This window comes from Onychomys torridus, chromosome 20 (genome assembly GCF_903995425.1).
Source record: "Onychomys torridus chromosome 20, mOncTor1.1, whole genome shotgun sequence".
NCBI classification, from domain to species: Eukaryota; Metazoa; Chordata; class Mammalia; order Rodentia; family Cricetidae; genus Onychomys; species Onychomys torridus.
Genome location: NC_050462.1, coordinates 10137421 through 10164163, shown reverse-complemented (window position 1 = coordinate 10164163; position 26743 = coordinate 10137421). Strand labels below are relative to the sequence as shown.

The window sequence follows — 26743 nt, the reverse complement described above, 5'->3', positions numbered from 1 at the left end:
GTTAAGCTTTTAGGCTTTTCAGTTCAGCTGAGATTCATTCTGGATGGGGACTCAGAAGCTTCCAGTCTGAGGAAACAGGATCAGCTGAGGAATTGGCAAAGTGAGGTGGCTGTTGATTGTTCTGCTTCTCTGATCTTCCAGCCCAATACCCGGCTCCAGGTTTGTTTTTATTAATAAGACTCTTTGAGATTCCTGCTACACTGAACAAATTACAGAGTGAATGAGAAAAAATGGCTTTTTTCTTTACCAAATAACCAACATACATCTGCATACCTACTATATTTTAGAACTGAAAGCACTTTTATTTATTTTTATTTATGGTCACTTTTTATTATTTATTTTCAATTTTGTGTTTAATGTTTTCTCTTTCAGTCCATTAGTGGCTCTCCTTCTCTTTCCTGGACATGGATGTACTTCTGTTTTTATCTGAAAATAAGAGACAGGTTCGCTCCCTTTTATTTGTGATGCTTGGAACTGGAGGTAGTTTAGATCTTGGAGTTTTCCAAATTTGGAAATATTTGCACAGATTTCAAGCATGATGACAGTCTCTAAGTTTTAAGTTTTAGAAAATTTCAGATACTTAGACCAACATGTATCAAAATTTCCCAAAAACTCAGACCTAATATTTTCTGTTTGCCTACCTACCCCAGTAACACGAGAACTCAGGAGCCAGCCACTCACTCCCCAGTCTCCTGTAACTCAAAGACTGTAGGAGCTCCTTAATCCCTTTCTCTATGCCTGTCTGTTGCCCTTCCAGCCCAGAGATACTGTATACCTCCTATAGTGGTTGAGATAGCTTGGTATTTATTGTTTCTCTTAGCATATAGTTATTATACAATACCTGTGTTATTCTTTAACTTTTGCACATACCCACAGTCTTACCCATATCTACTGGGAATGCCTGTGTGCACACACAGTGGACAAGAAGCGAAAACAGACAATAGAGCAAAGACATCGCCTCCTGGTTTTTCTGCCTCTTCTCATCTTTCCCTATCTTGGGGCTCTAGTTACTTATTTGTACTCTGACTGAAGTATTTACTCAAATGTTTTCTTTGAATGGAGTCCTGAATGATATATAATTTTCTTTCCTGAGCTGGGATCAAAGACAGGGCCTCATGCATGTTAGGCATACACTCTTACTTCTGGACTATGCCCCCAACCCTCTGTGAATTTGTATCCTTGAGTATCTGTTCCTCCCTCCTTCCTTCTCTCCTAACAGATGAAAACAGTGCATTCTCATGATCTGTGGGATTCATTATCTTCTAGGTGTGGGATCACAGATGAGGATCATAAGGGCAGTTTGATTGGCGTCTCTTTCAGTTAACCTTCCCTTTCTAACTAGATGCTAACGAAAGCAGGCTTCAGAGGATCTGAAACCCACTCTTTTTGGTACCCCTGTCCCTGACTCAAAGGCAGGCCTTTGTTTGGGGCTTTCTTGTCCTCTTCTGTAATAGAGAAATCTTCCATATGTGAGCAGGATGGCTGATGACTATGTGGAGTCACAAATCTTCAACCACCACACCCTTCCCAGATCTGAAACTTTACTGGTTCCTCAGCTTTGGAGGTTTATTTCTCATTTGGTTCACATGGGAAAACGTTGTATTAGTGCTCTGCTGGAAACCCAACCAAAGCCAAGGTTCTAGTATCTCCCAGCTACTGGTTTACTAGAAACAACAAATCTCTTAGAATTGGGAGCAAAATGAAGATAGTCTCATTCAGATTATAGGTCTCCCTGGGACTCTTCTCCATGCATTGTTTTCTTTCAGGTCTACCTCCTCTACTGGACTAGATTCTTGTGGGGAGAGAATAAACAACCTAGTAGAAACTGTGATGGTCACATTATTTTAGCATCATGAAGTGAACATGATAAATTTGGATGATGTGGGAGAGGACGGATCTGCCTGCCTTTGCCTACTTAATGCTAGGATTAAAGGTGTGTGCCCAGCTGAAAAGTCAGTTATTAATTCATAAACCAGAGATGAGATCATCTTGTTCTACAGATATATTCTCATATCTTAAAATACCAAGAACAAATATATGGATGAGTATTTTAGTTATAAATTGTTTGACAATGTATAGTTTTGGCTATTCACTCAGGTAGATTTAAGTTTGGGATCATCTCTCTTGCTATGTGATAGAAATGACAAGATCTTCCTCTTTGCTTAGCCGGGAAGTTTGCACTTTAACTGGAGCCTCCAAGGTATTTTTACAGACTAGAAAGTATATACATTGAACAAGATGCAATAATATTTGTTATTTCCAGACCTCCTTCACAGGTGAGGGAGAAATCAAGATTAACAAATAAAAACACATGTCCAAACAATATAATAAAATTATTCCATTTCTAAACTATTGTTTAGAAAAGTGACTTTAGGAGTAATATAATGAATTAATCTTATGCTAGGAAAAATTTAGATTTGTTGATAGACACAATAAAGAAAATGGCCCAACCCATGTGTCTTAGAGTTTCTATTGCTGTGAAGAGACACCATGCCCACAGTAACTCTTATAAAGAAAAACATGTTGACACCATGACCACCGTAAGTCTTATAAAGGAAAACATTGAACTGGGGCTGGTTTACAGTTGCAGAGTCCATTATTGTCATGATGGGAAGCATGGCAATACCTGCAGGCAGACATGATGCTGGAGAAGAAGCTGAGAGTTCTACATCTGGACCTGCAGGCACAGGAAGTGACTGAGACATACTTCCTCCAACAAGGCCACACCTCCTGATAGTGCCACTCCCTATGAGTCTATGGGGGCAACTTCCTTTCAAGCCACCACACCATGTTTTACATTCTGCAAACTGAACTCTCATAAAGCAACAATATAAACATGTTATTCATACATGAGTGCAAACAGCTACCTCTGAGGAGAGAGGATGGGTGAGGGGGAAAGCGTAAAACATGGTTCTTTTTTTCTTTTTTAAAAATTAAATGAGTAGGCCTTTCTGAATGCTTTAGATCATGTGCCTATATAACAAAGATGAAATAAAAATATTTCATAAACCACACCAGCATGACAATTTTCCTTCCCTTTCTGCAATACTTTTGTTTTTGTTGTTTGTTTGTTTTTTGAGACAGGGTTTCTCTGTGTAGCTTTGGAGCCTTTCCTGGAACTCACTCTGTAGACCAGGCTGGCCTCGAACTCACAGAGATTGCCTGCCTCTGCCTCCTGAGTGGTGGGATTAAAGGTGTGCACCACCACCGCCCAGCTCAATGCAATATTTTGATTCCCACTTTCCCAAACTAAAATAAGAGTTGTGCCCCTCATCTTATGGGTCTACTGTGAAATTATAAATATAAAATGTGTGAGACATTGTTTAGCACATAGAAAGGGTCAATAAGTAGAAAGTAGTAATGTCTGTTCTAACAAATTATATCCAACTTTACTTAAGCATTTCTAGACATACTCCATGCCCTCAAGAGGGAATCATGGGAAAAATTATTTTGTCTTTATTTAATGTTTTGGTTCGGTTAGGGATTGAAACTAGATCATACTGGGCAACACTGTCTTTATTAAAAATAAACAAGAACTTACATTTCACTAGTAAGCAAATTTTCTTCCATCTTTAATAAATGGTAAAATCACAGTATAACAAATAACTTTAAGATGTCTCTATTGTTAACAGTAAAAATTTTTATACTGTATTTTGTGTCCTTGTGTGGTTGTTTGAATGTATTTGACCCCCATAGGCTCATAGGGAGTGACACTATTAGGTGTGGCCCTGTTGGCATGAGTATAGCCTTGTTGGAGGAAGTGTGTCACTGTGGGGGCGGGCTTTGAGGTTTCCTATGCTCAGGATATGGCCCAGTGAGTCAGTCAACTTCCTGCTGCTTTCTAGGCAAGATGTAGCCAGCACTGTGTCTGCCCGCACTTCACCGTGCTCCCCGTCAGGATGACCATGGACCGAACCTCTCAAACAGTAAGCTGCCTCCTCAATTAAACATTTTCTTTGTAAAAGTTGCCATTGTCATGGTGTCTCTTCACAGCAATACAAACCCAAACCAAGACACCTTGTATATACGGGGTAGTGCAAAACTTCCTCTGATGAAGAGGGGTGGTGGATGCTAAGGCTTTAAGAATCTATATTCTAAATACCAGTCTTCCTTGGAGTCTCTTCTAGTCCCTTCTTCCTTCCCTACACAACTTCTTTAAGCACCCTGTATGTTTTTGATTCTGTGATGATTTGGAAAAATGCAATAAAGGTTGTAACCATTAATGAAATATGGCTGTATCTTTCCTGACTGCCTGTGGTGGTCTGGATGAAAATGGCTTCCTTAGGCTCATAGGGAATGGCAGAGGTGTGGCCTTGTTGGAGGAAATGTATCACGGGAGGGTGGTGTGGAGGGGGGTGGGAGGGTGGAGTGGGGGGTAGCTTTGAGGTTTAAGAAGCTCAGCTCATTCATTCTTCCTTCCTGCTGCCTGAGGATCCAGATGTAGAACTCACAGCCCCTTCTCCAGCACCATATCTGCCCGCACTCCACCATGCTTCCTGCCATGACAATAATGGACTAAACCTCTGAACTGTAAGACAGCCCCCAGTTAAATGTTTTCTTTTCTAAAAAGTTGCTGTGATCATGGTATCTCTTCACAGCAATAGAAACCCTACCTATGACACTGCCCCAGTGATTGTATGGGTGCTTCTTTCCATGATGAGTAGCATGACAAGGATTGAAACACAAGTAGATGAAAACATGAATGAAGCCACCGATAGCCTGGATACATTGCTCTGAGAATGAGAAAGAGCAACACATATTTTTTGTTTTGGAGGAGTTTATACAATGGACAATGGATATATTCACAAGGATGGTCTTGGATCACAAAGATTAAGATCTGGTATTGAGACACACACACACACACACACACACACACACACACACACACACACAAAGATCTGGTATAGAGTCTGTTTGTTTCTGTTGGGAGAATAGACAACCAAACTTCTGGTTTAGCTGGCTAGGTCTTTTGTTAAAGTAAACAGAGCTCTGGGGCCATGTTGCTTCACCTGTGTTGCCTGGTGTAATCACTATGTAGGGCACAGAGGCAGAATCAGCACATCACACACACTAATTTTAGCACATCTGAAAAGCCAGTTCTGCTAAACAGTCAAATATTAGTGGTTGCTAGGAGTTACATGAAGAGAGGCATGAATGGGTGAAGTGCAGAGGGCTTTTAGGACAGTGACAGGAGTGTCTGTGACAGCATAGTATGACTACCTGTTATTTTATATTGGTTCACATCCATACAGCATAGAATACCAATCACGGACTCTCATGTGAACTGTGGGCTTTGAGTGATAATGACATGCCATGTAGTTCATTGCTGTTAACAAATGTGCCACTCTGGTACAGTACAGGGTACTGACAGTAGGTATTGTAGTTTGAATATGAAATGTCTCCCTCAGACTCCCATGTGAATTGCTTGTTCCTCAAGTGATGAAACTATATTGGGAGGTGCTGGAACTTTCGAAGGTAGAGCCTCGCTGGAAGCAGTGGGTGACTGGGGTATGCCTTTGAAAGTTATATCCTATCTTTGGTCCCCTCCTCTCTGATTCCTGTCCACTGTGAGGTGAGCAAGCCTCCTCTGGCACATGTTATTGCCCACAAGGTTTTCTGCCTCATCACACACGCAGAATCAATGTGGCCGAACACCAAGACTGGAATCTCTCAAGCCATGGTTGAGAGTAAATATTCTCACCTTTAAGTTATTCTTTTGGGTATTTTGTTCACATCAATAACAAGACTAACTGATACAGGGGGAGAGGAGTTAGTGATAAATTGTGAAAATTCCACTCGATTTGGCTGTGACTCTAAACTGATCTTAAAACTCCATTTTAAAAAAGTCATTCTTCCTTATAAAGTTCTGAAAAAAATAACAAAACCCTGATAGTCCCTTCTTTAGAAAGCTGGAGAACAGTGTGTGAGCTATGGCGTTTGGAAGGGTAAAGCTTGGTCTCACTGGTTGTATGAATAAGGACCCCAATTCTTTCCTCATCAGTCTCTTGTGCTAGAAATTTTAAATAATTTCTTCTGGCCTGCAAAAGAGAACTTAGTAATTTTGAATCACAACTTCAAGTGTAAGTTTTAATTTAATAAAATTTATTTATATATCCCTCATTTTCAAAAGAATTAAGCAGTCTATAACAGTATATACAGCTATTAATTAAATTATTATCAAAAAGACATATTAAGCTTCAAAATAAAGGGTCAGTGTATTTAATAATTCTAAGGTTAACACAGTCAGTATGATAGAGCTGATTACTTCTCTGAGCCTCTAGACAACCTTGGCCGTGTCAGTTTTAAAATGAGAAACATAAAACATGAAGTTTCTCAGTATAAATTTTAAGCAGTGTGTGTGTAATATGTCTCCCATGATACCACTAGAAGGGATATGGGAGAAAGTGTGGTGATCTGTGCCCCATGATAGCATTAGAGGGAATACAGAAGAAGAGTGTGTGTGTGTGTGTGTGTGTGTGTGTGTGTGTGTGTGTGTGTGAGAGAGAGAGAGAGAGAGAGAGAGAGAGAGAGAGAGAGAGATCCTCCAGATAACAAGAGAAAGTGTGTGTGTGTGTGTGTGTGTGTGTGTGTGTGTGTTGCTTAAAGTTTGCTAAAAGGGCCTGGAGAGATGGCTTAGTGGTTAAGAGAACTAGCTGCATTTCCAGAAGACCTGAGTTTGGTTCCCAGCATCAACATTAGACAGCTCACAACTGTCTGTAGCTCCAGCTCCAGGGGATCTGACATCCTCTTCTGGCTTCTGTGGGTATTGCCTGCCCCGCCATGTATTGTAGCCGGAAGTTTCTCCAGTCCTGCCTGGCCCTGTGGTCAGAATGAATCTCTCCCACCCACGTCCAGCAGCTGCTTGGTTTCAAGTAAACACGCAGAGGTTTATATTATTTACAAATTGTGTGGCTTATGGGTCAGGCTTCTTGTTAGCTAGCTCTTATAACTTAATCTACTCCTATTCATCTATATGTTGCCACATGGCCATGTCTGCTGACATCTTGTGGCTCCTTGGGTGGCGGGCTGGCGTCTCTCTTTACTCTCCTTTCTTCTCCTGTCTCTTCCATTCCAATGTCCCGCCTAACCTTATTCTGCCTCGTCAATTGGCCAAACAACTTTATTTATCATGCAATCAGAGCAACACATATTCACAGCGTACAGAAACACATCCCACAGCACTTCCCCTTTTCTGTCTAATCAAAAAGGAAGGTTTTAACTTTAACGTAGTAAAATTACGTAGAATCGAACAGTTATCAAGCGAGAATTATAGTCACGATATCCAGTGGACCGTGGTCACTGCAGACTCATGTGGTGAGAGTGCTGAGAAAGAGCCCTAACAGGACATCTGTCACCTGTCCCTGTCCCCCACGGCTCAGCGTACATCACAGAAGAGGGGAGAGAAAGCTGTAAGAGCCAGAGGGTAGGGAAGAGTGCAGGGGAACCCTGTCTTCCAGAATGGCATGGTGTATCCATGAACTTAGCTGTGGCTACCCTCCCAAGATCTGCAAAGGATTAGGCTTGCCAACAAGGATCCCTTCAAAGTGCTCAATTCAATGTTTCTCAGTGCACTGGCAACGTTGTATAATCACCTCTATCATCTAATCCCAGACCATTTTATCACTCCAGAAAGAGGCCTATGTTTAATATAGTGATGCACTTGTTTCCCCCCATGCCAGTAAATTTTGAACTAAAAGAAAATTAAGAATGAAAAAGGAGTAAGTTGAAAGATACAGAACATTATTTCTAGATGTTGTGGGTGTAGAACACATGAATCTAAGCCCTCCCTTCCTTGACTATGAAGAATTAGAAGCAGTTTTGCCAACACATAATAAGATACGCTGTGCTCACGGCAAAGTGACAGAAATCAAAGTCCAGCACTCTGGGGCTGGAAAGATGGAGCTCACCTAGTGAAATGCTTCTCTTCTAAGTATGATGACCTGAGTTGAATCTCCTGAACCCACATAAAAAGCCAGGGTTGGTGGGAGCTTCTCATTTCAGAGCTGGGGAGATGGAGAAAGGCAAAGCCCCACGTTCTATTGAGAGACTCTATCTCAAAAAACAAGGACAGCTCCTGAGGAACAACATCTGAGGTTAACCTCTAGCCTGGTGCATGTCTGGCAAGAATACATACAGTTGTACCCACACAAACATGTAAATACACCTGGGCAGTGTGGTGGTATTGTGTTCCCCAAAATATTGTGCACCCTAATAAACTTATCTGGGGTCAGAGAACAGAACAGCCACTAGCTACAAAGGCTAGAGAATGGTGGCACTCACGCCTTTAATCCTAGCATTCCAGAGGCAGAAATTCATCTGAATCTCTGTGAGTTCAAGGCCACATTGGAAACAGCCAGGCAGGGTGACACACGCCTTTAAACCCAAGAAGTGAGCCTTTAATCCCAGGAAGTGAGGGCAGAAAGCAGAAAGGTATATTAGGCGTGAAAACCAGGAACTAAGCTGGTTAAGCTTTCAGGCTTTGAAGAAGCAGTTCAGATGAGATTCATTTGGATAAGGATTCAGAGGCTTCCAGTCTGAGAAAACAGGATCAGCTGAGGAATAGACAAGGTGAGGTGGCTGTAGCTTGTTCTACTTCTCTGATCATTCAGCATTCACCCCAATACCTGGCTCCGGTATGTTTTTGTTTTTATTAATAAGACCCTCTAAGATTCATGCTACAGGGCAGCACACACACATATACACACGCACGCACACACTCCATCATCTTCAAATTCTTGTAATAGAAGCTGTCCTCTTGCCCATCTTTGACATTTTAGCCTGAAACATAGGCAGAGCAAAGATAGAGACAGAGGCCAGCGTGGGGGTGGTGGGACTACGGAGGGGCTATCAGAATGGGTAGCGGGGAGACTGAGAGGCTGTGAGCAGTGAAGTCCAGGTATATTTTCTGAACAATGTACCTCTTTCATTAAGCAAGTAAGATGAAGCGTCCTTATTGCTCTAATTGTGGAACAGCGGCACTGGGGTAATCTGAGAACTTCGCAGAAACGCAGAATATCCGATCCTACTTCTGCATCAGAATCTGCACTTCAACACGGCCCCGTGTGAGGAGCACGGCTTTCTTAAAGTTCTAAGGGCACTCTACAAAAGTAAGAGAGAAGGCTGAGTGCTCAGTACCCAGTCCCTAGACCTGAGGACAGAAGGCTTGGGAAACAAGAAAGGGGTGGAGCCAGAACCGGAGCTGCAGAGTCCAACCAACCAGCCGCTTCTGTCACCCATTTCCATTCTACATTTGGCTACCTGTCCTCGTTTTCTTGGAGAATCCCCTTCTATGGCTCCGGAAACTTGGCCTGCTGGGCCTGGCAAGTTCGTCCTGTCTTCCCCAAGTCTTCTGAATCGTAGAGTCAAAAGCAGGGCGGTTGGCGGGCGCCCAGGCTCCGCCCCCGGCCCGGGAGCCCCGCCCCCACTGCCTCGCGGGGGGCGGAGGGAAGCCAAGCCCCTCCCTTTCCGAACCACCCGGAAGTGACGTCATGTAGGGCGGGCAGGTCTTTCGGTGCTCTTTCCCCTCCGGTGCTCTTCCTCCCGGGTCCCTTCCCTCCCTTCCCCATTTACTCCTCGGTTTCGGGGTTCTGCGGCCGCGGGAGTGGCGGAGGACATGGAGTAAGCGTTCGGTGGCGGCCAGGCGCGCGGCCGAGCAGCCACAGCCCGGAGGCATTGAGGGAGCGGGCGGGGGACGGGCCCCAGCACCGCCCCTCCAGGTAGCCGGCTGCGAGGTGAGTGACCGATCGCGGACTCCCGGCGACCCGGGTCTGCGGCCAGCAAGTGGGCTACGGCCTCCCCGAGCCTCGCGGCTAGCGACTGTTGCCTAGTGACGGGCCGGGTCGAGCGGGCCGGCGGTGGGTGGCCCGGGAAGACCGACCCAGGTAGCGACAAGCGGGAGGGAGCGGATCTCAGAGGCTGGTGACTCCAGGCGAGGCCTTCGGGCGACCGGAGACTCGGGGCCGGGGTCGCCGGCTGCTGGGAGAGTTCCCGAGCCGGAGCAGGAGCTCGGGTTTCCGCGGTGGAGATCTCGCTATCCTTTTGGGAAATTGGACGCTGCATCGGGACTGGTGAGACAGGCCCCCTTGTTTCTGAGACTGGGTTCTGGTAACCTGGGTCACCAACTAAGGCCCCCGCACTCCGCTCGCCCTTCTCTGAAGGTAGTTGTCTTTCTGGACTGGACGGTTATTGTGTGTGAGGTGGGTGGGGCTGATAAGGTTTGTGAGAATAAAACCCATCGGGGGCTCCAGTGCGCTTGTTTGTTTAAGCTACAGAGAAGGGATAAAGGTTTAGACAGATAAAGCTTGCAGAAACTTCTTGGGATTCAACTGGACATGTTGCCTGTGATCAGTAATTAAGGCCACCACTGTTACCAAATCTACCTCTCTACCAGGATTGATGAGACTCCAGGGCAGCGACTTACAAGTGATTTGATTGTAAGTTCCAGCTGGAGTTTTTGCACGTCAAATCCAGGGATTGTGTGGTGACACTTTAAAAAGCTTTAAGTTATCTAGGTAGTATGCCTCTGTTTGGAAAAAGTAATTTAACAAAAATGCTGCAAGTCAGTCAACCATTGTAAAACATGAGCCTGTCTGGTGATTGCTAGAAAGGTTCCTTTTCGGCTTTGAAGGCTTTTCCCTTCTTAATAAAGGCTAGAGAGGGGCGGGTTGTGTAAGAGAAAGTAACCTAACTGAAGATATGGGGCTTTATTCTGTTCAGATATACCTTACTTACATGGGAAATGATTCATTTTGTCTGTGAGAGCTGTAAACAACTAATACTCGTGTGTTGTAATTCCACACAATAGGACATTGCCATACAAATCCATTCTGTATTTGGAAATGATACCATCTTGACGTGGTTGAAATTTGTGATCTATCCTCTTGAGGAAAAAGTAGGTCCTCTTACCTCCCTCTTCTCTCCCTCTTATAGGAGCTGGAGTCTGCCAACTCTCTCTCACGCCTCATTCTCCATTTCTCATGAGATCCTATTGACTTCACCTTTAAACATTTCTTCATCTTCAGCATCACCTTCTAGTTCTGTCCACCATCATTTCTCTCCTTCTCCATTAAGTCTCTTGCATCTAGAATTGTTAACTCGTGGAGGTTCTATGCTAGAATTGATTATTTTCAAGCTATAGATCTGATGCCAGTTGCGTCTTCTCATTGGTTCTAGGATTACCTGGAAATTTTAACGTGCTCTGTAAAGCCCTGCACAGCTGTCCCCTCTGTGTGCTCTTCCAGCTTCATCTCTACAGTGCGTTTGGCATTCTTTTCCTCCCTTGTCACCGTGTCTACTGTCTTATCTTTCTGTTCCTCCTTCTGGTGCGTGGCTATTGGTTATACTTCCCAGCAGTGACCACGAGAGCTTGGAGATGCTCTTCTTTTCCTGAGCTTCCGGTTAATGCCTGTATCATATTGTTCACTTCAGGGAGACTTGATCAGTATAAATTCTCCTCACTAAGTGTTCGCGGGACACCATCTCAGGGCTCCTGTAGTTACGTCCCTCATCTCCTGATACTGCATAAATGCTTGTTGAATGAGTGAATTCACTGAGTGCTTACTAAGTGCACCAGAAATGTACTAAGTATTTTAGTTGTATCATTATCTTTAATAGCCACAACAGTCATTAGGAAGTGTGGGTGACTTTCCCTCCCTTTTCATAGATTAGAAATTACGTTAGGTAGACTAATGTATTAGTTGGGATTCAAAGTATACTATAAAGAGGATTATTAGGTTGGCTTCCACAATAGGTGCTGGGCAGTTCCAGCATTGGTCGTGTGCATGCTGGAGTGCCTAACCTGGTAGCTGCTCAGTGCCCAAGGCTGCATATCTGTAGGCCCATTCTGGTGTAGAAGGTTTGGGATATTCGTGGAGAGCGGCTGGCTTCAGTCTCCATTGGGAGGCTGAAGGATCTGAGTTCTGCTGTCGGCAGCAGGGTAGATTTAGTCACCTGCGAGGCATGAAAGCAGGCAGGGAAGATCAGCCCTGCTTTACCCTCAGATCTCTGTAGATCAGGGCTGCCACTGGAGGGAGTTGCCTACTCCAGGGAGCAGTCTTCATCTCCACAGTTCATTCTTCCATGAAATCCCCTCACATACCCACCGTAGTTGACCCCGGGTCCAGTGATGTTGACAAGCGATGGTATTAGAGTTGGTATTGGCTGTTGTATACCTAAAGCCCTCGATTCTTGTACACTGCTGCCTGTCAGAGTCACCTGGAGAGTTTGGTCAAGCCCCAGGTGCTCTAAGTGCCGCTTACACACTGCAGTTTACGATTCTATTCTTAGGGTCAGGACAGTCCGTAGGATGCGGTTACCCAGGGACTTAGATGCTTACCAGTTTGAAACCTCTGTGCTGTGGAACTCTTAAGTGTTTCACGAGTCATTTTCACAAATTGTGCTACACTACACTTCCATTTCCCTTTCCTTCCTTCTGTTTTCTTCTTCCTCCTCCCTCTCCCCTCACTTCCTTTCTTCCTTTCTTCCCCTTCCTTTCCTCCTTCCCCTCCCTCCTGTCCTTCTTTTAAGTTTATACATAATTTTTTTAAATTGCATTTATTTGGTGTGTGCACTGTGTGGGTACTTGTGCTATGTATGGTGTACATGTTGAGGTCAGGACAAATTACCACAGTAGGTTCTTTTCTTCCACCATGTGGGTCCTAGGGATGGAACGTGGATCAAGTTTGGCAGCCCTAGGTTTTTAGGAAGGCTCTTATGGAGACCAGGCTAGCCCTGAACTTAACTGTTTAGCTGAGATAGGACCTGAACTCCCGATCTTTCTGCCACTGGCATGATGGGTTTCTCTCTCTGTCTCTTCCTCCTTCCCCTTTCCTCCCCTTCTTCCATCTGCCCCTCCCCTCTCCACCCTTTCTTTTATCTCCTGATACTGTGTAAATACAGGTGTTTGAACTGTCAAACTTACTTTAACATTTTTATTGTAATACATTGAACAAAAAAGTAAGCTAATGGTAGTTTTTAATATTCTTGGGCAATAAAGGACTCTAGTTATTTGAGATTTAGGAGTTATTCTAGCATAATGTAATTTTACATATTACTCTTTTTGGTTGTGTCTCATGTTCACGATCAATTAATTACCTGTGTAACATGCTACCCACTTTTGCCAGGTGTGTATACAGTCTAGTGTTACAGCAGATTCACCTGTTGGTGCCATGGAAAGCCAGATGAAAACCAGATGGTAGAGAGAGACAGTCGTGGAGCAGGACTGCAGTTACTTCCACTTAGGTTCAGATTCACTGAGCTTTGGGGGGGAGATGGTTGAGTTTCAGGAGACATCTTAGTGGACGAGAAGAAATGGCTTGGATATGAACAAACATTCCTCTCAGTTATAATTTTGTCTTTTAGGAAAAAAATCGGCTCATTTCTCTTTTCATTAGTCAATAAAAATTGAAAGGCTATCATTTTTAGAAAAGATCCAGCCTAGCTGGGCCAAGTTTCTACCAGGCTAGCACTGCACACTTTTAATCCCAGCAGTCGGGAAGCAGAGCTTGGTGGATCTCAAGAGTTTGAGGCCAGCCGAGACTACAGAGTGAGTTCTTGGCCAGCCAGGACTAAATGGGGAGATCCTGTTTCAAGCAAACAAACCCAAACCAACCAACCAACCAAATCTCATGTAAGTTAGGTTGTAATTTACTGTCCTACTTTTCATTTTGTTTTGTGTTTGTTTCAGGCTGTATTTCATAGACTCGCTGAAAACAATCCTGCCCTTGGCCGCCTGTTCCACTTACAATGTGCTTTTCCTTGAGTTTCCTTGATGACCCTTCCCAAGGCAACAGTCTTCTGTACTGACATGGTACTTAAAGTTTTTCCTTCAGTGCAGACACCTGTCTGAATTTGGGGCCTCTGTATCAAAAAGCCTGTGTCTGCTGATACTGTCATTTGCACAGCTCAGATTACACAGATCCAAGATTGAATTCTCCCTCCCCTACAGACAGTTAGGCTTGGTAAATGGCTGCTTCTCCACTTGGAGTTTGGAACAGGATTGAAGGTGAAGAGTGGGAGGGAGTCCTGGCTTTGTCTCGTCCCTTTGTGAAGTCACCAAGTTCTTGTCACCCTAAGCAGAACTTGTTTATCTTTTCTTTGCTCTCCTTCCTCACTGCTGTTTCCTTGGCTCCACAGTTTGAAATGTGAAGTGTAACAAAGTTGCATAACATAGTTATTTCATAATTATAAAAGACATTTCTATGTAGCTAGCCATCTTTGTCTCTATTTCCACATGTAGTTTCCTTGGTTCTCTTGTTTTTTCCTGTCTAAACTTTTAGCATCTCTGAATACATGGTGAAGTTCTCTCCAGCCTTCCCATGTTCCCAGCCTCCACCCAGTGTGTGGGCCACTCTGTTGGATGAATTGATCAGTCGTCTACGCAATGACAGGAAGCCTCCCGTGACTTCTCAGAGCCTGGTTTGTTCATATCATTGCTCTGGGTGGTCTGACTTTCTGGTGTCCTTTGCCATATTTTCTTCCTGCTTTTGTCTGAATGGCTTTGTTTTTATCCTATATCCTTCCCATTCTCCAGTCCTTGCTGCATGCCTTAAAAGCAAACATCTTTAACATTACTCTGTGGGGAAGTCTTCGGCCCTATGCTTTGCTCTGTAACACTGCATGTCAAGCATGTAGCATTTTATCACTTGTCTGAAGAATGAATCCTTCATAGTTTTTCTTTATTCCCCTTCCATCAGTTTCTTAGAATGATGATATCAGTCACATAAGGGGTTTTCAATAATAACTGATTGATTAGTTTCTATGTCTCCTGCCAGTGGGAGGCCTGCCTCCACTTTTACAAACAGGGTACTCTTGAGCAGGGAGAAGTGGGAAATATTTAGCTAGAAAGAGATACCTAGACGACGATGAGGAGAGGAAAGACAAAAACAGGATAGCCTTGGGAGGGCCTGGGTCGAAACCCCACCGGTCCAGAACTTTATTCCAAAGGGCTTTTTATAACAATGCCATGGGGTGAGGCAAAAGGACACCCCCCCCCCCCCCCCCGCTAGAATTGACCAAGTGACCAAGTGTAGACCCTTCCAAACACCTAGTACCCAGGCCTGTGGTCCAGTGATCCTCTTATGCAGTCCTGCTGGGTAAAGCCACTAGGAAACCTCGGTGGGCTCCAACACTTGCCTGTGTCATTAAGTGTTGATTTTGTTTGGATGCTTGATAGGTACCTCAGATTTAAACATCAGTTTTGAAACTGTCTTGTTTTCATCCTAAGTGTTTTTGTCATTTTCATTGTACATTATGATCTTTTCTGTCTCATGGCACACAATAGTCCTTTAATATTCTGTCCCTTTCTTTAATATTCTGTCCCTTTTTTGTTCCCACCCGAAACATTTTGAGCTCATCTTTTTTAAATGTTTGTTTTTAGATTTATTTTTATCGTATATATGTGAGTATTTTGCCTGCATGTATATATATGCATCATGTGCCTGGTGTCCATGGAGGAGAGTGGAGGGTGATAGATCTCTGAAATTATAGATGGTTGTGAGCTACCATGTGGGTGCTAGGAACCAAAGTTGGGTTCTCTGCAAGAGTAACAAGTGCTTTTAACCCCTAAGCCATCTCTCCAGCCCCTTTGAGCTCATCTTAATGTTTCTATAACATGGCACATTCATTCTCTGATTCGTTGCTGGAGTTTTGACAGTCTGGTCTGCTGCAGGACTGATCACCTAAAGAACAGAAATATTTCCATTTACATCTGTCTGAATCCTACTGTATAATGATGTGCAGAATATGCAGCGTGGTGCTAGTCTGGCAGAGCTAGAAGAGTGGAGCAGTTGGTTTTGAATAGAATTTTGTATTCCTGTACCTTATCAAAGTCAGCAGCAGATGTTCACAGAGAGCAGCTTGGCACAGCAAATAAGTGTTTTCATAATGCCAATAGCAATATTTTCTGAGTGCTTACAAAATGCAGCATTACATTAAAAAGGGAAAGTGAATCTATTTCCACTTATGTAGTTCAAATCTTTAATAGCAAAAACTAGGTTATATTAGCATAAATATAACTAACAGAGCAAGCAGAATACAGGCAAATGCTGCTCTAGTCCAGTGGTCTTCAAATATTTTGCTTATGTATCCAGTAATACATTTTGTGTGTTTTTAGGTTGATGGCATCTGAAGATTTTAAGAGCTGAAATAGTTGCAGAGATCTAATTTCTAGATTGCTGTATAGTGTGGTTGTGCTTTATTTAATCCAAGCCATGGTGTTTAGGTAAATATCATCACAGAGATGTATAGGACTTACAGTTTTTGTTATTGTGTGGTACTAGATATTGAACTCAGGGCCTTGAACATAGGTACATACGCTTGCTACCGATGAGCTTTATGCCTAGTCATGAGTTAATAGTGTTGTTTCTCTTTATTTGGTCTGTCTGTTACTGAGCTAGACCACCCTCACTCCCGTGTGTGTGTGTGTGTGTGTGTGTGTGTGTGTGTGTGTGTGTGTGTGTGTGTTACTAGGATAGAATGCTAAGTAAGTGTTTTGCTTTTGTGCTGTATCTGTAGCCCCCTTCCTAATTTGAGATAGGGTCTCACTAAGTTTCCCAGGCTAGCCTTGAACTTGTAATCGTCTCCCTCAGCTTTCTAGGTAGCTGTGATTATAGGCCTGTGCCTCAAGGCCAGGCCTAAGAACTCCTGATGTCTCCAACAAAAATGGTGGATTTTTTTTCTCTTAATTCTGTCCATTTTTTTGCTGCATTTATTTCAAAGCTGTCTTGTTGGGTAGATAGACACTCACAGTTGATGAATTCGTAGCTTTGTTACTATAAAATGTCCTATTTGTGTTGTAGTCTTTTGTGCCTGAATTAGTATATCTCTGCCATTTTGTTAGACTTTCACATACCTTTGCATTTTTAGTGTATTTTCCTCTAAGCCGCATATAGTTGAATTATTTGTTTGTTTGTTTGTTTGTTTGTTTTTCGAGACAGGGTTTCTCTGTAGATTTGGAGGCTGTCCTAGACTAGCTCTGTAGACCAGGCTGGCCTCGAACTCACAGAGATCCACCTGTCTCTGCCTCCCAAGTGCTGGGATTACAGGTGTGCATCACCACCACCCTGCTTGAATCTTTCTTTTTAAGTAGTTTGATATTGCTACCTCTTCATTGCAATTTAAAATTTATTTTTCCTGGATGTCTTTATTTTACTTTGATTTTTGAAAGTTTTTCTCCTAACCTATGTAGTTTGTGATAAACTATTACTTTTTTTTTTTTTTAAATAAGATTTGTTTTATGTGTGAATGTTTTGCCTGAATGTATGTATGTGCACCATAAGTGTGCCTGGTGGCCACAGAGAAGAGGGTGTTGGATCTCGGGGGACTGGAGTTAAGCACGGTGTGAGCCACCAGTGGGTACTGGAAACTGAACCCAGGTCCTGGAAGAGCAGCAGTCACGTGAGCCATCTCTCTAGCCTCAGTGCAGAACTTCAGCCCTGAACAGACCTCACTCAGTTATTCTGTACCTCCAGACAGTTTATGATGTAAATTCTGAGACCTGTCTGCAATTTGCCTGTTTTCTGTGGACACTTTAGGACTTAGTCCCTGATTTTGAGTTACTCAGTGTGATAGTTTTAGGCATGTTTTTCTTTGTGTTTATCCTTTTCTGTGGTTTACTGAGTTCCTTGGCACTTTGTATAGTTTGATGAAATTTGGAAAAGAACTGCATATTATTTTTTAAAATACTTTTCCATTTTTCTAAATTTGGGGATTACAGGTCCATGCTGCCTGTTTGGTGCTGCTAATGAAGAGGGCAGACTTACTTTGTTTTTTCTTTCATTATAGTCAGCTGATAGAGTAATATTAATACACAGTAGGAAATAGTTAGAGCTAGAAAGGAAACTGATTTGAAATAATTGAAAAAGATTATAAAACTATGCTGAAGACACACACACACACACACACACACACACACTCACACACTCTCTCTCTCAATGCTTAAATAAACAAAATCTAACATGTGGTTCTAATGATACCTCCAATTCTCTCTGGATTCTTTTTTCTTCACTTTTTTTGTTTTTCTTTTTTGAGACAGGGTCTCTATGTAGCTCTAGCTGCCCTGGAGCTCTCTATGTAGACCAGACTGGCTTGAACTCACAGATATCCACTTGCCTCTGCCTCTCAAATTCGGGGAATAAAGGCATTCATCATCATGCCTGGCTCTCTCTGAATTTTTTATCTGACTTTAGGTTAGAAACCTCTACTTTGAATTGTCTAAGCTGTGGAGACCCACAGAAGTTCCTAGTGAGAACTGACTCAGGGTCTCATAATCTGAACTTGCTTTACCCAGCAGGGCTGCATAAGGGGATGATTTGACTATGGGCGTGGTTACCAGGTGTTTGGAAGGGTCTACACTTGGCTGTGCGGTGTGCAAGGAGGAGGTCTTTTGCATTGTTATAAAAAGCCCTTTTGAATAAATGGAAAGGGCTGTTGGGTATTGATCCAAGCCCTCCTGAATCATAAGAACCCTTCAAAAGGTGGAAGCTGGTCTCCCAAACAAAGCCCATGTCTTCTCAAAAAATTTCCTGTAATTATAGACTTAGGTATTCTCTTGTTTGAAAAAAACTTCATGAGACAGCAGATAACATTTTTAAATGAGAAATGTTAAATGTATCAATTGTTAATCATTAACAAAAAATTTACTGATGATTATGTTTACTAAGCAATTACTAATAAATGATCATCAAAAACACTGAATTATATCAAATCCCCATTATCCATCCATCCATCCATCCATCCATCCATCCATTTATTTATTTATTTTCTGAGACAGGGTTTCCCTGTGTAGCTTTGGTGCCTTTCCTGGACCTCGCTCTGTAGACCAGGCTGGCCTTGAACTCACAAAGATCTGCCTGGCTCTGCCTCCCGAGTGCTGGCCAAAGCCTCATAAATTTTAAGTACATTTTATGACCTCATGCTTATCTATTAGTGTGTGGCTTGCAAGAAAGAGGGAGGGAGGAGGTGTGAGGGTGGGAGGAGAGTGAGAAGGCTCCTGTGGTGTGCCTGTGGTGTCAGAGGACAGCCTCAGGTGCTGGGTCTGGTCTTCTGTCTCTTGGAGGCAGGGTATCTTGTTCACTGTGTGCCCAGTTAGCTGGCCCAGAGTTCCTGGGTATGCCCCTGTCTCTGTCTCTCCTGTAGCGGTGCTGGAGCATGGATACTTGCTCTACTGTAGCTTTCTTTCATGTGTGTTCTGGGGTTGTTGGGCTTGTGTGACAGGTTTTACCTACTTGGCCATCTCCCTAGCTTTTTCATTTTAACCCCCTCCCCCAATCAGTGTTTTGCTGTTCCTGCTCCTCGTCATTGTGCTATGGAATAGTATTGCTATGATTTATTCTTTTCTGAGACAGGGTTTCTCTGTGTAGCTTTGGCACGGTTCCTCGAACTCACAGAGATCTGCCTGCTTCTGCCTCCCCAGGGCTGGGATTAAAGGCATGCGCCACCACTGCCTGGTGTAGAATATTACTTTAAGGCATGTTACTTTTGTTTATGTTGAGTTTGTTGAACTCTGTGAAGCTGTGTTGCTGTGCCTGTCTAAAACACCTGATGGTCTAATAAAGAACTCAACGGCCAATAACAAGGCAGGAGAAAGGATGGGCGGGATTGGCAGGCAGAGAGAATGTATAGGAGAAATCTGGGAGAAAGAAAAAGAAGTAGCCAAAGGAGGAGGACTCCAGGGACAGGCCACCTGTTACACAACAACCACAGAGTAAGAGTTACATAAGAGAACAGGAAAAGCCCAGAGGCAAAAGGTAGACGGGATAATTCAAGTTAAGGAAAGCTGGCAAGAAACAAGCCATGCCAAGGTCGGGCATTTATAATTAAGAATAAGCCTCCAAGTGTGATCTATTTGGGAGCTGGGTGGAGGTCCTCCCAAAAAGAGCAAAAACAATATATTTCATTGTTCTCCTCTTCCTCTTCCAAGGCATGTCTCACTCTGTAGGCCAGATTGGCCTTGGTTTGTAGCAGCTCCCCTACCTTAGCCTTCTAAGAGCTTGTTTCATAGGTGTGAACCACGGGCACGGCTTGTTTTCTTTTTTGAGATGATTTTGGACTAATGCTTCTCAGGTTGATTTTTGAACTCCTGGACTAAAGGGATTCTCCTGATTCAGTGTTGTGAGAAACTGGGACTATGGGTACACATCACTGTACCAAGTACTACTTTTCTTTTAAAAAATGGTCTCAGATCATTCATTTCAGGGTTCAATAGTGACATTAACATATATATATATATATATATATATATATATATATATATATATATGATTTATTGCTGAATGAGACATTGGGTCTTTTAAATTTTTATTTTGTTTTTACTGTGAAGAGTGTGTTCTGGACTAAAATTTCTACTCATGGTTACATTTTTCTGAAGATAAAAAAAATCAACTTACAACTTTATGTGGTGGTGTAGTGGTCTTTTTGGGGAGGGGTACATTTAAAAAAGTTACTATGAATGTGTGCCTAAGACAAGTAAAGACCATTCAGTTTTTCCATATCCTTTTGTGTTTCTAGGTAACTTGAACTACCAAGTACTGCAGCCATGGAGTCCATGCTTAATAAATTGAAGAGTACTGTTACAAAAGTAACAGCTGATGTCACTAGTGCTGTTATGGGAAATCCTGTCACTAGAGAATTTGATGTGGGTCGACACATTGCCAGTGGCGGCAATGGGCTGGCATGGAAGATTTTTAATGGCACAAAGAAGTCAACAAAACAGGTTAGTTATTAATGTAATATGAAAAAGTACACATACCAAATACCACAGAGTGAGTTCATTTTTCTGTTAAGAAATGCCAAAAGTTCTTGAATGGCTCCCCTGAGATAGTTAGTTCAGGCTGTCCTCATACTCCAGCTGACTGTGTAGTTGGGGGTGCCCTAGAACTTGAATGTCCTGTCTCTACCCACATGTGGGCATTATAAGAAGGAGTGCCAGTAGTTCTGAATGACGTCTTTGTGTGTGGTTTGGGCGAATGTGTGTGAGGAGGCTGGAGGTCAACAATGGGTTGTCTTCCTCAGTCACTCTCTGGGTTACCTTTGGAGACAGGGCCTCTCCTTGAGCCCAGTGCTCATCTCTGGGCATCCATTGACTTGCCTCCTCCCCCAGCAGGCACGGTTGCTTGCTGGCCCCTATGTGGGTGCTGGGGATCGACACTGGGCTCCTCATGTTTGCCCAGCCAGCACTGTACTCGCTGCCCTTGATGGCGTCTTAAGTGACTCTTCAGCTCTCGTTTTATGAAGTCAAAGCAAATGCTTTTAATACTGCCTGTGTCTCCTGGTTGCAGATTCACATTTGACATATCATCTTGCAATTGATGTCATGTTAGCATATTAGATGGTAATATTCAGTGGTATATGTTTTAGGATAAAAATTCTCAGTCTGTAAATTGTTTTAATATTTGTCTGTAGTTACTGGCAAAATGTCCTGGTAAATTTTTGCTAGCATTAAGTATGCCTTACTTAGTACTTTTGTTCTTGTGTGATAGCACCAGGGAATTGAACATGGGTTCAGATGTGTTTGGTGAGGACTCCACCAGTGAGTTGTACCTCAGCCTAGTTGCTGGGCTTTTGCTCTTATAGTCTATAGAATTATAGAAAAGAGATTTCTCTTATTTATTTATTTATTTATTTATTTATTTATTTATTTATTCATTCATTCATTCATTCATTCATTCATTTGGTTTTTTTTTTGAGACAGGGTTTCTATGTGTAGTTTTGTGCCTTTCCTGGCACTCGCTCTGTAGTCCAGGCTGGCCTCGAACTCACAGAGATCCGCCTGGCTCTGCCTCCCGAGTGCTGGGATTACAGGCGTGTGCCACCACCGCCCGGCTAGATTTCTCTGATTTTTATTTGGTTTGTTCATATTTATTTATTTGGGTGTATTGTTAAACCTAATAACTTTTCCCACTACCAGAGAGGTACAGCTGTGGGATATAATAAGTTGTATGTTTGGATATATGTATTGTTTTAAATTTTTTTCAAATTAACTATTTTTAGTGGAGTAGTTTGAATGAGTTATATTGAAAAAAAATTGGCTTAAGACACCAGGAGATGTTTTTAGAAATGTAAAGGAAGATTATTTAATTAATAGATTATGTGTATTTGTGCAGTGGGTGTTGGCATATGAATACATAGACCTTTAGAGGCCAGAGGCAACAGAGCCCCTGGAGCTGGAGTTGCAGTTTGGCTGTGAGCCCCCTGCATGGGTGCTGGAACCGGATTTGAGTCCTTTGGAAGAGCAAGCACTGTGTGCCATTAAACACTGAGCCATTGCTCCAGCTCCTGGTAAAAATTTAAAATATGGGTAACTTTTTATTTATTTTTCATGTACAACTGTGCCCCTGTGGTGGAAGACAACATGTAATTGATGGCTCTTTCTTTCTACTGTGTGGGTCCTGGGGTTGGAAGTCAGGTCCTCAGGCTTGTTGGCAATTATAGCTCAATTGGCATTGCAGTTTATTAGCTGTTTCTTTTGGAAATATTCAGGTTTAGCTGGGTAGTGGTGGCATATGCCTTTAATCCTAGCACTTAGGAGGCAGAGGCAGGTGGAGCTCTGAATTTGAGGCCAGCCTGATCTACAGAGTGAGTTCCAGGACAGCCAGGAATACACAGAGTAACCCTGTCTTGAAAAATACACAAAAAATTCCAAGTTTAAATTTCTGTAGAAGTATTATTTTCTTGTTTTTTATTGCCATTTGGTTGGAAATCTATTGAGATCCAAAGTTGATCTTTCTCTTAACCGACGGTTGTTTTAAATTGTCAATTTTGAACGTTGTTTTCTCTTTTAGCTCACTAAGTCTATCTAAAGAGTGAGTGGTTGCTAAGTATGGACAAGCTGAGAAATCATTAAATTGTAAATGGATAGTCTTCCACAGCATTGGTACAGATTGCCACTGTAGTCATTTTCAGCCATATATGGCTGAATGACTGAGATATATCGTCACATATATTGATTTCTTCATTGTAGGAATATCGTAGTGTCATTAGTAAACTATGACAACTTGGATATTATTAGGCAGTATAATTTTGGGGGGTACTGTTGTGTACTTTGATGACTAACACATTGTTATGCAGTGACTATGAATAAGATGAAAATCCATGCCAGACTTACAGAATACATTTTTATTAGTGTCTTATACCTCACTAGAGAGTTTAGGGGCTGGTGTTGATGTCAGGGTTCACGTGTTAAAGTGCCTTGGTAAGGGAGGTGGAAGCTTCTGTTGCTGCTCGTAGAGCAGGAGGCCAGGCACAGATGCAGAGCCACAGCCTGCCTGCTGTCAGCTGTTGACCATGGATGAGCAGCTTCTCCCAGGAGGTGTTGTTCTATTCCATTCTTTCCTTAAATATATTGCTTTGGGGAGTGGGAAGTATCTGGATAAACCAGTGTGTGTGTGGACAACATAGTTTCTGTTTTTTTTTAATTAACTTTTTCACAAAATATATTTTGATCATATTTCCTGTCAACTCCTTCCAGATCCTTTCTACCCACCCAGCTTATGTTCTCTGTCTTAGACAACAGCAACAAACCCCCAAAATCAGAACAAAGCAAGCAAAAGACCATTAGGACAAAGCAAAACAAACAAAACCAAATGGAAATACAGTTTTGAATTATTTGTCTTTGGTGCCTGAAACCCATGGTCTTCAACCCACAGTACTTCTCTCTCTGCCTTCCTCATGCTGGGATTATTGGGGTATGCTGTCAAACGGGCTTGGCAGTTTTTCTTACCTAAGAACTGTTGGAATGCACTTAGGTGGTGTCTTAGTTGGGGTTTCTATTGCTGTGGAGAGACCCCATGACCACAGCAACTCTTATAAAGGAGAACATTTATTTGTGGTGGCTCACTTACGGTTCAGAGATTCAGTCCATTATGGTCATGGCAGGAAGCAAGGCAGCATGCAGGCAGACGTGGTGCTAAAGAAGGAGCTGAGAGTTCTTACAACTTGATCCAAAGACAACAGGAAGTGGTCTATCTCACTGGGCATGGCTTGAGCATCAATGAGACCTCAAAGCCTGCCTACACAATGATTCACTTTCTCAACAAGGCCACACCCACTCCAACAAGTCCACACCTCCTAATAGTGCCACTCCTTTTGGGGGCCATTTTCTTTCAAACCACCACAGACGTACCTGACTCATTCCCGTGGAATCCTACACTGCTCTGTATGTTCTTCACCAGCTTTTTCAGTGGTTGGACCCTGTAGACTTTCACCAGCTGTTAGTTTCTCTACATCCCTACCAACCTTCTCACAGTTATTCTTTTTAGTTTCAGATATTGGGGTGGAGTATCTATTTAAGTTTTGAAAATGCAGTGAAATATTTCTTATCTCCTAAACTTTTAAGGTTTTTATCTCATTAGGTCTCTGTATAGTTCTGTAACTGAGTCTCTAGAGTTTCATGTTTAGTTTAAAATGATTATCTGAACGTAGGTAGTCTTTTCAAACATATTACGTACTCTTAAAAAATAAGTTTTCTGGAACAATTATTTATTTTTATTTCATTGGTTTTTCTGATCTTTGAACTGTATTAAAAAAACAGATAGTTAAGATAGAATTTAGATAATGATAGAATTTTTAGGCCAAACTGTATAAATGAAAAATGTTTACTATATGCATACATATATCCTTTAAAATTGGTATACTATTGTTCTATGTGTTAGGGTTAGAACTTTCAAGGCTCCTAATTTAAGTAATTAGAACATGATACAGTTTTTGTTTATATACCTAGCCTCTACTTAACATTTTAAAAATTATAGTGTGTGTGTGTGTGTGTGTGTGAGAGAGAGAGAGAGAGAGAGAGAGAGAGAGAGAGAGAGAGAGAGAGAGAGAGAGAGAGAGAGAGAGAGTGTGAGAGAGAGTGTGTGTGTGTGTGTGTGTGTGAGAGAGAGAGAGTGTGTGTGTGTGTGTGTGTGTGTGTGAGAGAGAGAGAGAGAGAGAGAGAGAGAGAGAGAGAGAGAGAGAGAGAGAGAGGGCAGCTTGAGGGAATTGATTTTCTCGGCAGGTCACCAGTCTTGGCAGCAGATGCCTTTATTCACTGAGACCTCCCTCTTATTCCCTCTCTTCATACTTTTAAATAGCCAGAGGCAGGTGGATCTCCGTGAGTTCAAGGCCAGCCTGGTCTATAGATCGAGTTCCAGGACAGCCAGGGCTGCTACAGAGCAAGTCTGTCTCAAAACACCTTAAATTTGAGTTTGAACCAATACCCCTGGTGGCTCTGAGATGGTTGCACGCTTCATTATATAATTTAGACTTCTTTCTTGAACTATATTGTTTTGGCAGGCTTCAGCTTTATGGTAAGCAAGTAGCTTTAAAAGTTATCAGGTCCTCCTTCAGCTTCTAGGGCATTAGTATTATAGTGTGTTACCACACCTGGCCATTTTTTTTTTTTTCAATAATTTTATAGTCTTTTTTTATTTAAAGTTAGGCTAATAAGAAAATAGTACTTAATTAATTAATTTATTTATTTTTATTCTGTGAGAATTTCATACAATGTGTTTTGAACACATTCATTCCCTCAATTCCTCCCATAACCATCCTCTTACCCTCACATCACTTCCCTCCCAACTTTGAGATTTCTTCCTTTTTTTTTTCCCCATCCAGTCCAGTTTGTGTTTCCCAGCTAGTCACGGAGCGGGGCCTGCTCTGGCATGGGCTGACCTACCAGGTGTCACACTGTTGAGAAAATGGACTCTCCCTCTCCCAGCAGCTGTCCAGTGCCACTGGCTCCTCAGCTAGTGGCAGGAGTTGATGCCCACTTCCCCTCTTTGTACTGATTTTTGCCTGGCTGGAGCTTGCATAGGTCTTGTGCACACTGTCGCAGTTGTTGGGAGCTCATATGTGCATCTGCCTTGTGTTCTGGAAAACACTTTCCTTGCTGTTACCAACTGCTTCTGGCTCTTACAATCTTCCCACCTGTAATGGCTGTTCTTGGTTGTCAACTTAACTATAACTGGAATGAACTGTAATCCAGAACTGGAGGGCACACTTGTGATTCGGATCTTGAGGCTGGAAGGCATACCTTCAATCAGGGCCACACCTTCTACTGGAAGCCTTTGTAAGGACAGTGGAATAAGAGTTTGTTTTTTGCCTGCTTTCCCTCACCTCCATCAACACATTCATTTCCTTCAAAATCCCAGCGGTCCCAGAGCTGAGACACTCAGCCTTGGGGGACTGAGCAGCTACTAGATTCTTGGACTTTCCATTCATAACTAGCCCTTGTTGGACTACAGCCTGGAAGTCATTCCCTAATACACCACCTTTTCCTCCCTGAGCTTTGGGAGGGAGGGGTGTGATATGTTTGCCTCATTTATGGCTGAGCACTGCATAGTCTCCACACTCTATATGTTGACCAATTGAGGTCTCTATTAATCACTGTCTACTGCAAAGAGAAGCTTCTCTGATGGGGTTGAGTGGTGCTCTGGTCTATAGGTCTAGTCATTAAACAGATGCCCGTTTAGAATAATAACATTGGATTCTGCCCCAGGGCCTATGACCAATCTAGTCACAGGGGAAAACAGTACTTTTAATGTATGCAGTGAGTAAACAATGGGATATTACTTTCTGAATTTTCACTTTCAAGAAAGACTTATTTTTATGCATATGAGTACATGTGAATGTGATATATATATATATACACCCTGCGCCTAGGCTTTTTGTTTTGCTTTTTAATTTTTGTGTTTTTGAAAGAGGATTTTGTTGTTTAGGCTAGGCTCACCCCAACCTGGTGATCCTTTCTTACCCCAGCCGAATGAGTGCA

The 26743-nt window shown here is 42.6% G+C and overlaps 1 protein-coding gene and 1 long non-coding RNA gene across 5 annotated transcripts in view; one reads left to right on the top strand and one right to left on the bottom strand.

Moving 5' to 3' along the window:
• LOC118571076 overlaps window positions 1-9377 on the bottom strand; it is a 31190-nt gene extending 21813 nt beyond the window's left edge. Inside the window, exon 1 of the long non-coding RNA XR_004943288.1 lies at window positions 9259-9377. This is a non-coding gene — a long non-coding RNA (uncharacterized LOC118571076). The remainder of the gene's footprint in view (window positions 1-9258) is intronic.
• A 109-nt stretch (window positions 9378-9486) lies between these two features.
• Window positions 9487-26743, top strand: part of Scyl2 (SCY1 like pseudokinase 2) — a 57596-nt gene continuing 40339 nt past the window's right edge. For all 4 annotated transcript variants that reach the window (XM_036169917.1, XM_036169916.1, XM_036169915.1 and 1 more), the window contains exons 1-2: window positions 9487-9731; window positions 20506-20710. In XM_036169917.1, coding sequence (XP_036025810.1) covers window positions 20534-20710 — 177 coding nt within the window. In that variant the 5' untranslated portion in view covers window positions 9487-9731; window positions 20506-20533. The remainder of the gene's footprint in view (window positions 9732-20505; window positions 20711-26743) is intronic.